We start from the raw sequence: 13,581 nt of genomic DNA, 5'->3' as shown, positions 1-13,581 counted from the left end.
GCCCTAGGCGGGGCAGGGCCGTCCCTGCCAACGCTTCTCCCTGCGTGTGCCCCAAGCGCTGATTTCTGCCCTTCCTGTCCCGCATATTGGAGGTTCCACCTTTGGGTGGCACGCCCCCCCGTGTGCCCGGCCTGCCACGCCCGAGCATGCTCCTTCATGGTCGAGGCCAGTGTCTGTGTGAAAAGGACATGGACTGGGACGAGGGGGCAGAAGGCCCGAGATCATGTAGGGTAAAGTGACTGCAAGCAAACACGGCCCCTGCATGCATGTAGAATGCAAAGACAATCTGGTTTCAGAGGCTGGCTGCCAGCAAATGGGCCCAGCAATTGAACCCTGGAAGCAAGGATAACCCCACGAAACATGAAATCAGGCACTTGTGGATGTTTTGTCCCAGCACGGGAGCGGTCCTTTAGAGTGGGCTGGTCACGTGAAAAGCTATTTGGGTTTGCTGGGTTTGGGGGAGTGCTGGTCAAATCCCTCAGCGATTACATCTGTTTCCAAGGAAGTGATTAAGAGTGCAGCAGGGGCAAAGGCCCGGCAGGGGACATTTTGGGGAAATCCAGGGCCTCGGAACAGCTGGCCCGATATGTTAGAATTTAGAAACGGGCGGGTTGCGAAGAGTACCTGGATTACGCCTCCCTTGGGTGGGAAAGGGCTCTACACCTAAAGTTCCGTATTGGAATTCTGCCAATTGCCGCATTTCGGCATAGATGGAACAATGCCGTTTCAACATCATGTATTCTTTGAGGCGAGCCCGAGGAGACTGTTCAACATTACTTATTACTCTGTCCGGCCACTAAGCCACTGAGGAAGCGCTTTTTGAAGCCTTTGTTTCTAAGGCGCGGCCTGCAGGTCAGTAGGTGATGCCATGGCAATATGCCCGGACACTGCAGGCGTAGAGGCTGTTCTTGCTACTGCTAGTTATTTGAGTTGGGAAGGAAAAATACACACGAGAAAGGCTAAGGGAGTAGAATAATGCTTTGGGGTAGAGAAACCCATTTGCATTGGCTGTCAATTTTGGTAAAATGCTGATCCCGCTTTCATTTGCTTCCTCTGGCAACATGACGAATTTGTTTTCCGATTGGAAGTGATTCATGAGCTAAGTGATTACGATGTTGTTGCATTTGTGGTTTGGATATCTGTGTGTAGCTTTTATGACCTTTTTGTCGAATTAAAGCTAATAAAGTAAAAACAAAAAACAAAAAAAAGAAATCTCACACACACACAGGCGCGCGGGCGCGCGCCAGGATTGAACTCCAAAAACATAGAGCCGCTCTGGGCATGGAGCCCTGTGTCCATTTTCAAGGGGCGTTTCTAGCCTTGGCTAACACACACTCTCAGAGCTGTGTTATTTCCTTCCTCTTCGGTGCGCTTTTCCTTCGGTCCCCGGGCGGTGAGGGGAGCAGACTTGATCAGGCACCGTAGGGAAAGAAGGGAAAAAGGATATGCTCGCGCTGCTATGCGTGGGAGGTGAGCAAGAGAGGTCGAATATGAAGCGGAAAACAAAGTTTGCCCATGTTCCTGTCGCAGCTGAAGGCGGCATGCCGGCTTTACAAGACGCTTGCAAGGGAGCCGAGGCCCTGCCAAGGGGAAGCTACTTTTGTGTAAGAGCTGGGAGATGTTGCGGTCCTGGTGACACATGTAAAATGACATAAATGTATGCGTGTCGCTATTAAAAAATGGATCATTTAGGCGGAGGAAACACAGTGTGTCGTTCGCAGGGACGGTGCTGTGAGCTGGGACCTGCCTCCCCTTCTGTGGACCAATCAGAAGGAAGCTCCTCCCTATATATGCACGCCGCTTGCCGGGCCGCCCATTACTGATCTGATCTGATCTGTGAGCGCGCTGACCGAGTCCTCCTGCAGAACAATGGCTGAAACTGCTCCCGCTGCTGTGGCTCCGCCGGCGGAACCTGCCGCCGCCGCCGCACCCAAGAAGAAGACGACGCAGAAGAAAGCAGCCGGCGCTGCCAAGGCCAAAAAGCCCACGGGGCCCAGCGTGGCCGACCTCGTCGTCAAGGTCGTGGCTGCCTCCACTGAGAGGAAGGGACTCTCCCTGCCCGCCATCAAGAAGGCTCTGAGCGCCCAGGGATACGACGTGGACAAGAACAACAGCAGAGTCAAGCTTGCCGTCAAGAGCCTGGTGAGCAAAGGAGCCCTAGCCCAGCTCAAGGGCACCGGTGCCTCTGGATCCTTCAAGCTCAACAAGAAGCAGTCGCAGGGCAAGGAGAAGGCGGCCAAGAAAGCGGCGGTGAAGAGCAAGACGCCCGCAGCAAAGAAGCCTGCCGGTGCTGCCAAGAAACCCAAAAAGGCTCCCGCCGGAGTCAAGAAGAGTCCCAAGAAGGTGAAGAAACCAGCAGGAGCCAAGAGCCCTAAAAAGCCCAAAGCTGCTCCAGCCAAGAAGGCCGCCAAGAGCCCCGCAAAAGCCAAAGCCGTGAAGGCGAAAGCGGCAAAGAAGAGCCCAGCCAAGGTCGTGAAGCCCAAGGCCGTCAAACCCAAAGCGGCAAAGCCCAAAAAGGCTGCACCCAAGAAGAAGTAGAGGCTTTCGCCGAGACCCTTCAAAAAACACACACAAAAAAACACAAAGGCTCTTTTAAGAGCCGCCCACAGCATCTGAAAAGCGAGCTAGCTCATGCCTCTTGCCAGACGCGTACTGCGATATACAACGGCATGTTTGAAAGCCAACATGTACCGGGCCCCGCGGCGAGAGTCTCCACTCGCTTCGGACGCCATGCGTGACCGTGGCCAGTGCGCCCCCACCTATAAGCCCCCACCAGTTGAGACATAAGGGCATCGTGTGCACAGATGTTGAGGCATGTGATCTGGCACAACCCCCCCGCCACCTCCTCCTCCTCCTCCTCCTCCTCCCCCCCCCCGCCCCTCCCCTCATCATAACCGCAGTGTTTCGAGGCGCTGCCATTGGGCTGGCCGCCGGCAAAGATGATGATGGTAGTGTGAAATGTCAGCGCGGGGGGCGGGGGGGCAGACTTCAGAGGCTGATTTGCCACTCTCGCTTGCCACCGGTCTGAAGGCTGGTGGGAGGTTGAATTGGGGCACGCAAGGGCTGGGTGGTGGGGCTATTTTATCTGTCCACAGCGACTCATGAAAGGCTGAGCACAACCCACGGCAATCTCTTTTTGCTTCCTGTTTATTGTTGGGCCAGCCAGCCAATCGAAGGCTTCCCATTCCTGCGTCACCGCTTCATAGCCATACCTTCGGACAGCGACCAATCACAGCACAACGCGGGCTTTTTTCAAACCTGCGCCTGTTATCGCCTCAGCCAATGAGAGGAGAGCTTGGTCTTCATATACCAGCTCCCCGCCAGAGGAGCGCCATTGTATCTCGTAGAGAGAAAGCAGATCTAGCAGCGCTGCCATGGCCCGTACTAAGCAGACCGCCCGCAAGTCCACAGGAGGCAAGGCGCCTCGCAAGCAGCTGGCCACCAAGGCTGCCCGGAAGAGCGCCCCCGCCACTGGCGGCGTCAAGAAACCTCACCGCTACCGACCCGGCACTGTGGCTCTGAGGGAGATCCGCCGCTACCAGAAATCCACCGAGCTGCTCATCCGAAAGCTGCCCTTCCAGCGCCTGGTGCGAGAAATCGCCCAGGACTTCAAGACCGACCTGCGCTTCCAGAGCTCGGCCGTCATGGCCCTGCAGGAGGCCAGCGAGGCCTACCTGGTTGGGCTCTTTGAGGACACCAACCTCTGCGCCATCCACGCCAAGCGGGTCACCATCATGCCCAAGGACATCCAGCTGGCCCGCCGCATCCGGGGCGAGAGGGCTTGAGGCACACGGCAGCACCGCAACAACCGCAGAAAACACCACAAAGGCTCTTTTAAGAGCCGCCACATTGTCACAGACGAGCTGCTCCTATCCGCCCCTGCTCTTCGCTTGGCTACGCTCGTAGCTCGGGCGAGCTTTTGGCTTCAGAGGCAAAAGCCAAACATCCATTTGGCCCCATAGTTCACAGGGCTTTTCCGTGGCATGGAAGGCCCTCCAGTGTTGGGTGACGGAGGGGGGGATTTGAGGTATGCCCAAGATGCATTACTTATTCACCTGCCGGGCACACCCGGGGTCCCCCCCCCCCCCCCCCCACGGTAGCCGCAGGCATTATTTACGCACCATGCCAGGTTTGCGCCCGTGGTCAGCGGTCCTCTTGAGTGCTCGGAAGAGAGTGCAGGGTGCCCTGACTCTGAAGCGCTTGGAAGCAGCTCCTTTTCTGATCAGTGTTTGCAACGCGCCGTGGGGGCAAGTGGGGAGGCGGGGGATGCCGCCGACGGCATGGTGCCTGCCCCTAAACCATCAGAAGCGGCAGCTGGCTGTGAGTTCTTTGTTTGGCAGGCTCTCCCACCTACGCTACCCCGCCCAGAGACCAACGGCTAGTAAGCGCGGTCATTTCGAAACGCTGCCGTCTCCCCGCCCACCCGGCCCTGCGCACGACCGCCAGCAGCCCTCCCTCTGGTCCGCCATGGGTGCATATAAGGAGCGGCTCAGGCGCTGAACCCGTCATTCTCCGCTCGCTTGTGAAGAAGAGAAGAGTCAGCATGTCTGGACGCGGCAAAGGAGGGAAAGGGCTCGGCAAAGGCGGCGCCAAGAGGCACAGGAAAGTGCTGCGAGACAACATCCAGGGCATCACCAAGCCCGCCATCCGCCGCCTGGCCCGCCGTGGCGGAGTCAAGCGCATCTCCGGCCTCATCTACGAGGAGACCCGGGGCGTGCTGAAGGTCTTCCTGGAGAACGTGATCCGGGATGCCGTCACCTACACCGAGCACGCCAAGAGGAAGACGGTCACCGCCATGGATGTGGTCTATGCCCTGAAGCGCCAGGGACGCACCCTCTACGGATTCGGGGGCTGAGCAGACCCCCACCCCCCACCGGACCCCACCTCTCGTTCCGACACCACAACACCAAAGGCTCTTTTAAGAGCCGCCCACACCCTCCCCGACCGAGCTGCTCATCTGCACTCTGCTTAAGCACCATACTCTGGCCCGCCTGAGCCAAAGTAGAGGGGCGTGCAAGGTTTATGTTTTGACTAGCAAGCCAGCGCCTTGAAAAAAAACCTCAGGCGAGTCTTGCACACTGATTTTATGAATGTCGCTTGTGTGTGAATGAAGAAAGAGATCAGAGCAAGCACATGGCGTTTTTGTGTCCTACTTGACAATTCTTTCTTTGCGCCCAGAATGTACCTGCAGGAGAAGGCAAAATCCTATGCCGAAGGTAAGGTCTTTCACACGGCTGTGCCTTCTGCCCCCGTGGCTATGAGGAGCGCTGGCTCTTGCCTAGAATGGGCCTGGCTACCAGTCGCGCCTTGAAACACTTGTGTATAGGCGCCTTTATAAATGCCATATGTCCTATCATATCATATCGGGGTCGGGGCCAAGCCGGCCCGAATCCCCTCCAGTGCGCTAGGGCTTCTCGCTCTCGCCGAGGGGCAGGCTTTCCGATTGATTTACCCTTTGAACGCATTCGGGGTTGACCACAGCGCCGCCCTTTAACGCAAGGGGGCAACTGCACTCGGGGTTTGTGTATCCAGAAGGGAGAGCCAGGTGTCTGTGTCCTGCTCAGTTTGCCCCTCTACCCATTCTCCTGAGCGTGTGAATGGGGTGAGCGTTGCCGGAGGCCTCTGCGCGCGTCATGCTGGTCAGAGAGTTGCTGGTTAGTTAGTTAGTTAGTGAGGCACGCAAAGCGTCAAGGCCCACCATGGCCTCCTCCCCACACTCCTACCTACCACTGGCCTCTGCAGAGAGCTGCCCGTCTCACTTCCTTGCTTTGCCACTGCCAAGCCCTCTCACTGAGATAGATAGATACATTGTACACCGTGTTGGGAGAGTGGCAGATGAGGGGAGGGACCTGTCTGGGGATTCCACTCATTACCCTAAGGGAAGTGCAAGGGTTCCTGGGAGGCATGCATGAACCGTTTGACTCCAAGAAAGGAAGGCCTGGCCGAGATATGAAACCCAGAGTGGCCCATTTCACCCTTTTTTTTCCCTTTCTTTCCTTTTAGTGTTTTGGTGGGCAGGCGGAGGGCCCTCTCTCTCAAACCTCACTCTAACTTGCTCAGGTGCTGTGCCCAGTGGGGTCTGCTGGGAATTTTGCCCGTCAAGGGCAAAGCCCGTCAAGGGCAAAGCACAGTGGCGTTTGTCAGGCGTTCGTCAGGCTTTCGGGGCAGGGGCCAGAACGCCTGGCTGGCTGGCTGGCTGGCTGGCTGCTGCAGCTGCTGCTGCTGCTGCTGCTGCTGCTTCTCCCAGAAACCCAGCCCAGTGTCCCCAAGGACAGGCCTCTCCTCCCAGCGATGAGAAGAGGAGAAAGGAAGATCAAAGTGGGGCTGAGGCTTCCTCAGAAGGGTCAGGCCCTGTCGCGAACCAGAAGATGGACTCGGACTCAGAAGGGTCAGGCCCTGTGGCGAACCAGAAGATGGACTCGGACTACAGTGGGTCTTGGTGGAGACTTGTTTATTCAGATAAAAGAAACACGCCTATCGGCTCTCCCGCTATGAGGGAAGTTCCCTGCCTTCTAAAACAAAAACAAAGGGCGCCCGTCGAAGTCCAAGAATGAAAGAGCCCTGCCTGAGTCCACACTCCTAGTTGCTGACTGGCCCTCCCACGTTAGAAAACCTCGCTAAAAGGAAAAGGAGGCTTGCACAATAGCCTCGGAAGTGCGCGTCTGTCTGGCCCGACTCGTAGAGGGCTCATTTGCACAGCCCACACTTCTCCAGATCCCACCTTTATGGCACCGGGACTCCCCAAAGTCAAGTCCTGTGGCTCTTTGGCAGGGTTATTGGCTCTCAGTCCAATTCATCTCGTATATTTGTCGGCTTTCCCAGCCTTGGCAACAAGCACGCGCATCCATTGCCCTCCTTTGTTCACAGGGCGGGTGCCCATTCGCTTCTCTTAGGATCTAGTACTGGGGCGGATACCCCAGCCTTGGTAGACCGTGTTTGGATCTCTTCCCCTCTGTTTAACTTGGCTCGCACGCCCGTTCCACCCCTTTCAGAATGTCGTACGTTGGGCGGCTTCTCCAGCCGTGATATGCAGTATTTGTATCTCTTTCACTCTCTTTTGCTTGGGTCGTGGGCCCGTTCCGCTCTTTCAGACTTTCACACGCTTGGCGGCTTCTCCAGCGGTGACATGCAGTATTCGAGCCCCTCTCACGCTCGGTCTTACCTGGGTCTTGTGGCCGTCCATTTTCCCAGCCTCTCCTGCCGTGGACGGCTTCTCCAGTCTTTGCCCCCAACGTTTACAGCCCTCCCTCCCGTCCTCACGTTGGGAGTGTTTGCATCGCTGTTTGTGCTCGTCTGGTCGGTACAGGCACTCGCCGGGTGGGGCTCGGGGACTCTGGCTCCTTCCTGTTCCCTAGTCTCGGCGTCGGTCGCTGGGCGCCGGGCCCACCACTGTTCTCTAGCCGTCGCGCCCCCGGGGAAGGCGGTTTTCTTCCCGTCTTGGCTCCGCTCCTGACCCGGGGCCTCTTTGATATTAATTTTGTTTAACTATTTTCTTCTACCATTCTCCAAAGTCTCACGTGCTCAAAAGTCTGAAAACACACATCCAAAATAAAAAAGACTCTCTAATACCTGCTCGGTCAGAGCTCCCGCCTTGTAGCCTCCAGCTAGCGGGTCTCGCTTTGGCTAGGCCAACCGCTGGCTCGGGCCCTCCAGGACGTATCCACAGCGGCTCGCCTCTGCGTGTGGAGGATTCTCCTCCCGTCTGCACGAGTCGGTCACGGCGTAGGAGGTGTCTCCCCATTCACAGTTCTTACTGTGTTTAAGCACGTCGGTACTTGCCCAGGCCCCTAGGCCGGAGGGTCTTGCCGAGCGGGCTCACCTCCCTAGCCCTAGGCGGGGCAGGGCCGTCCCTGCCAACGCTTCTCCCTGCGTGTGCCCCAAGCGCTGATTTCTGCCCTTCCTGTCCCGCATATTGGAGGTTCCACCTTTGGGTGGCACGCCCCCCCGTGTGCCCGGCCTGCCACGCCCGAGCATGCTCCTTCATGGTCGAGGCCAGTGTCTGTGTGAAAAGGACATGGACTGGGACGAGGGGGCAGAAGGCCCGAGATCATGTAGGGTAAAGTGACTGCAAGCAAACACGGCCCCTGCATGCATGTAGAATGCAAAGACAATCTGGTTTCAGAGGCTGGCTGCCAGCAAATGGGCCCAGCAATTGAACCCTGGAAGCAAGGATAACCCCACGAAACATGAAATCAGGCACTTGTGGATGTTTTGTCCCAGCACGGGAGCGGTCCTTTAGAGTGGGCTGGTCACGTGAAAAGCTATTTGGGTTTGCTGGGTTTGGGGGAGTGCTGGTCAAATCCCTCAGCGATTACATCTGTTTCCAAGGAAGTGATTAAGAGTGCAGCAGGGGCAAAGGCCCGGCAGGGGACATTTTGGGGAAATCCAGGGCCTCGGAACAGCTGGCCCGATATGTTAGAATTTAGAAACGGGCGGGTTGCGAAGAGTACCTGGATTACGCCTCCCTTGGGTGGGAAAGGGCTCTACACCTAAAGTTCCGTATTGGAATTCTGCCAATTGCCGCATTTCGGCATAGATGGAACAATGCCGTTTCAACATCATGTATTCTTTGAGGCGAGCCCGAGGAGACTGTTCAACATTACTTATTACTCTGTCCGGCCACTAAGCCACTGAGGAAGCGCTTTTTGAAGCCTTTGTTTCTAAGGCGCGGCCTGCAGGTCAGTAGGTGATGCCATGGCAATATGCCCGGACACTGCAGGCGTAGAGGCTGTTCTTGCTACTGCTAGTTATTTGAGTTGGGAAGGAAAAATACACACGAGAAAGGCTAAGGGAGTAGAATAATGCTTTGGGGTAGAGAAACCCATTTGCATTGGCTGTCAATTTTGGTAAAATGCTGATCCCGCTTTCATTTGCTTCCTCTGGCAACATGACGAATTTGTTTTCCGATTGGAAGTGATTCATGAGCTAAGTGATTACGATGTTGTTGCATTTGTGGTTTGGATATCTGTGTGTAGCTTTTATGACCTTTTTGTCGAATTAAAGCTAATAAAGTAAAAACAAAAAACAAAAAAAAGAAATCTCACACACACACAGGCGCGCGGGCGCGCGCCAGGATTGAACTCCAAAAACATAGAGCCGCTCTGGGCATGGAGCCCTGTGTCCATTTTCAAGGGGCGTTTCTAGCCTTGGCTAACACACACTCTCAGAGCTGTGTTATTTCCTTCCTCTTCGGTGCGCTTTTCCTTCGGTCCCCGGGCGGTGAGGGGAGCAGACTTGATCAGGCACCGTAGGGAAAGAAGGGAAAAAGGATATGCTCGCGCTGCTATGCGTGGGAGGTGAGCAAGAGAGGTCGAATATGAAGCGGAAAACAAAGTTTGCCCATGTTCCTGTCGCAGCTGAAGGCGGCATGCCGGCTTTACAAGACGCTTGCAAGGGAGCCGAGGCCCTGCCAAGGGGAAGCTACTTTTGTGTAAGAGCTGGGAGATGTTGCGGTCCTGGTGACACATGTAAAATGACATAAATGTATGCGTGTCGCTATTAAAAAATGGATCATTTAGGCGGAGGAAACACAGTGTGTCGTTCGCAGGGACGGTGCTGTGAGCTGGGACCTGCCTCCCCTTCTGTGGACCAATCAGAAGGAAGCTCCTCCCTATATATGCACGCCGCTTGCCGGGCCGCCCATTACTGATCTGATCTGATCTGTGAGCGCGCTGACCGAGTCCTCCTGCAGAACAATGGCTGAAACTGCTCCCGCTGCTGTGGCTCCGCCGGCGGAACCTGCCGCCGCCGCCGCACCCAAGAAGAAGACGACGCAGAAGAAAGCAGCCGGCGCTGCCAAGGCCAAAAAGCCCACGGGGCCCAGCGTGGCCGACCTCGTCGTCAAGGTCGTGGCTGCCTCCACTGAGAGGAAGGGACTCTCCCTGCCCGCCATCAAGAAGGCTCTGAGCGCCCAGGGATACGACGTGGACAAGAACAACAGCAGAGTCAAGCTTGCCGTCAAGAGCCTGGTGAGCAAAGGAGCCCTAGCCCAGCTCAAGGGCACCGGTGCCTCTGGATCCTTCAAGCTCAACAAGAAGCAGTCGCAGGGCAAGGAGAAGGCGGCCAAGAAAGCGGCGGTGAAGAGCAAGACGCCCGCAGCAAAGAAGCCTGCCGGTGCTGCCAAGAAACCCAAAAAGGCTCCCGCCGGAGTCAAGAAGAGTCCCAAGAAGGTGAAGAAACCAGCAGGAGCCAAGAGCCCTAAAAAGCCCAAAGCTGCTCCAGCCAAGAAGGCCGCCAAGAGCCCCGCAAAAGCCAAAGCCGTGAAGGCGAAAGCGGCAAAGAAGAGCCCAGCCAAGGTCGTGAAGCCCAAGGCCGTCAAACCCAAAGCGGCAAAGCCCAAAAAGGCTGCACCCAAGAAGAAGTAGAGGCTTTCGCCGAGACCCTTCAAAAAACACACACAAAAAAACACAAAGGCTCTTTTAAGAGCCGCCCACAGCATCTGAAAAGCGAGCTAGCTCATGCCTCTTGCCAGACGCGTACTGCGATATACAACGGCATGTTTGAAAGCCAACATGTACCGGGCCCCGCGGCGAGAGTCTCCACTCGCTTCGGACGCCATGCGTGACCGTGGCCAGTGCGCCCCCACCTATAAGCCCCCACCAGTTGAGACATAAGGGCATCGTGTGCACAGATGTTGAGGCATGTGATCTGGCACAACCCCCCCGCCACCTCCTCCTCCTCCTCCTCCTCCTCCCCCCCCCCGCCCCTCCCCTCATCATAACCGCAGTGTTTCGAGGCGCTGCCATTGGGCTGGCCGCCGGCAAAGATGATGATGGTAGTGTGAAATGTCAGCGCGGGGGGCGGGGGGGCAGACTTCAGAGGCTGATTTGCCACTCTCGCTTGCCACCGGTCTGAAGGCTGGTGGGAGGTTGAATTGGGGCACGCAAGGGCTGGGTGGTGGGGCTATTTTATCTGTCCACAGCGACTCATGAAAGGCTGAGCACAACCCACGGCAATCTCTTTTTGCTTCCTGTTTATTGTTGGGCCAGCCAGCCAATCGAAGGCTTCCCATTCCTGCGTCACCGCTTCATAGCCATACCTTCGGACAGCGACCAATCACAGCACAACGCGGGCTTTTTTCAAACCTGCGCCTGTTATCGCCTCAGCCAATGAGAGGAGAGCTTGGTCTTCATATACCAGCTCCCCGCCAGAGGAGCGCCATTGTATCTCGTAGAGAGAAAGCAGATCTAGCAGCGCTGCCATGGCCCGTACTAAGCAGACCGCCCGCAAGTCCACAGGAGGCAAGGCGCCTCGCAAGCAGCTGGCCACCAAGGCTGCCCGGAAGAGCGCCCCCGCCACTGGCGGCGTCAAGAAACCTCACCGCTACCGACCCGGCACTGTGGCTCTGAGGGAGATCCGCCGCTACCAGAAATCCACCGAGCTGCTCATCCGAAAGCTGCCCTTCCAGCGCCTGGTGCGAGAAATCGCCCAGGACTTCAAGACCGACCTGCGCTTCCAGAGCTCGGCCGTCATGGCCCTGCAGGAGGCCAGCGAGGCCTACCTGGTTGGGCTCTTTGAGGACACCAACCTCTGCGCCATCCACGCCAAGCGGGTCACCATCATGCCCAAGGACATCCAGCTGGCCCGCCGCATCCGGGGCGAGAGGGCTTGAGGCACACGGCAGCACCGCAACAACCGCAGAAAACACCACAAAGGCTCTTTTAAGAGCCGCCACATTGTCACAGACGAGCTGCTCCTATCCGCCCCTGCTCTTCGCTTGGCTACGCTCGTAGCTCGGGCGAGCTTTTGGCTTCAGAGGCAAAAGCCAAACATCCATTTGGCCCCATAGTTCACAGGGCTTTTCCGTGGCATGGAAGGCCCTCCAGTGTTGGGTGACGGAGGGGGGGATTTGAGGTATGCCCAAGATGCATTACTTATTCACCTGCCGGGCACACCCGGGGTCCCCCCCCCCCCCCCACGGTAGCCGCAGGCATTATTTACGCACCATGCCAGGTTTGCGCCCGTGGTCAGCGGTCCTCTTGAGTGCTCGGAAGAGAGTGCAGGGTGCCCTGACTCTGAAGCGCTTGGAAGCAGCTCCTTTTCTGATCAGTGTTTGCAACGCGCCGTGGGGGCAAGTGGGGAGGCGGGGGATGCCGCCGACGGCATGGTGCCTGCCCCTAAACCATCAGAAGCGGCAGCTGGCTGTGAGTTCTTTGTTTGGCAGGCTCTCCCACCTACGCTACCCCGCCCAGAGACCAACGGCTAGTAAGCGCGGTCATTTCGAAACGCTGCCGTCTCCCCGCCCACCCGGCCCTGCGCAGACCGTGCTGCGCACGACCGCCAGCAGCCCTCCCTCTGGTCCGCCATGGGTGCATATAAGGAGCGGCTCAGGCGCTGAACCCGTCATTCTCCGCTCGCTTGTGAAGAAGAGAAGAGTCAGCATGTCTGGACGCGGCAAAGGAGGGAAAGGGCTCGGCAAAGGCGGCGCCAAGAGGCACAGGAAAGTGCTGCGAGACAACATCCAGGGCATCACCAAGCCCGCCATCCGCCGCCTGGCCCGCCGTGGCGGAGTCAAGCGCATCTCCGGCCTCATCTACGAGGAGACCCGGGGCGTGCTGAAGGTCTTCCTGGAGAACGTGATCCGGGATGCCGTCACCTACACCGAGCACGCCAAGAGGAAGACGGTCACCGCCATGGATGTGGTCTATGCCCTGAAGCGCCAGGGACGCACCCTCTACGGATTCGGGGGCTGAGCAGACCCCCACCCCCCACCGGACCCCACCTCTCGTTCCGACACCACAACACCAAAGGCTCTTTTAAGAGCCGCCCACACCCTCCCCGACCGAGCTGCTCATCTGCACTCTGCTTAAGCACCATACTCTGGCCCGCCTGAGCCAAAGTAGAGGGGCGTGCAAGGTTTATGTTTTGACTAGCAAGCCAGCGCCTTGAAAAAAAACCTCAGGCGAGTCTTGCACACTGATTTTATGAATGTCGCTTGTGTGTGAATGAAGAAAGAGATCAGAGCAAGCACATGGCGTTTTTGTGTCCTACTTGACAATTCTTTCTTTGCGCCCAGAATGTACCTGCAGGAGAAGGCAAAATCCTATGCCGAAGGTAAGGTCTTTCACACGGCTGTGCCTTCTGCCCCCGTGGCTATGAGGAGCGCTGGCTCTTGCCTAGAATGGGCCTGGCTACCAGTCGCGCCTTGAAACACTTGTGTATAGGCGCCTTTATAAATGCCATATGTCCTATCATATCATATCGGGATCGGGGCCAAGCCGGCCCGAATCCCCTCCAGTGCGCTAGGGCTTCTCGCTCTCGCCGAGGGGCAGGCTTTCCGATTGATTTACCCTTTGAACGCATTCGGGGTTGACCACAGCGCCGCCCTTTAACGCAAGGGGGCAACTGCACTCGGGGTTTGTGTATCCAGAAGGGAGAGCCAGGTGTCTGTGTCCTGCTCAGTTTGCCCCTCTACCCATTCTCCTGAGCGTGTGAATGGGGTGAGCGTTGCCGGAGGCCTCTGCGCGCGTCATGCTGGTCAGAGAGTTGCTGGTTAGTTAGTTAGTTAGTGAGGCACGCAAAGCGTCAAGGCCCACCATGGCCTCCTCCCCACACTCCTACCTACCACTGGCCTCTGCAGAG

General features: G+C 57.2%; 2 protein-coding genes across 2 annotated transcripts; both read left to right on the top strand.

The window, feature by feature from the left end:
- The first annotated feature begins 1,821 nt into the window (after positions 1-1,821).
- LOC138559157 (histone H1-like) lies at positions 1,822-2,599 on the top strand. Its single transcript, XM_069642722.1, has one exon. It carries the CDS (start codon positions 1,870-1,872, stop codon positions 2,536-2,538), a length of 669 nt encoding a protein of 222 aa, XP_069498823.1. The 5' UTR covers positions 1,822-1,869; the 3' UTR covers positions 2,539-2,599.
- A 7,048-nt stretch (positions 2,600-9,647) lies between these two features.
- On the top strand, positions 9,648-10,425 carry LOC138559152 (histone H1-like). Its single transcript, XM_069642717.1, has one exon. The coding sequence runs from the start codon at positions 9,696-9,698 to the stop codon at positions 10,362-10,364; it is 669 nt and encodes a 222-aa protein (XP_069498818.1). The 5' UTR covers positions 9,648-9,695; the 3' UTR covers positions 10,365-10,425.
- Positions 10,426-13,581: the final 3,156 nt, after the last annotated feature.

This window comes from Ambystoma mexicanum, unplaced genomic scaffold (assembly GCF_040938575.1).
Source record: "Ambystoma mexicanum isolate Mex_15411 unplaced genomic scaffold, UKY_AmexF1_1 Mex_scaf45, whole genome shotgun sequence".
Classification (NCBI taxonomy): Eukaryota; Metazoa; Chordata; class Amphibia; order Caudata; family Ambystomatidae; genus Ambystoma; species Ambystoma mexicanum.
The sequence above is the reverse complement of the archived record's forward strand: the minus strand, read 5'-3'. Positions and strand labels throughout refer to the sequence as shown.

Excerpts from the sequence above, each read along its gene's own strand:
- LOC138559152 (XM_069642717.1), top strand. The coding sequence starts at position 9,696 with ATGGCTGAAACTGCTCCCGCTGCTGTGGCTCCGCCGGCGGAACCTGCC.
- LOC138559157 (XM_069642722.1), top strand. The coding sequence starts at position 1,870 with ATGGCTGAAACTGCTCCCGCTGCTGTGGCTCCGCCGGCGGAACCTGCC.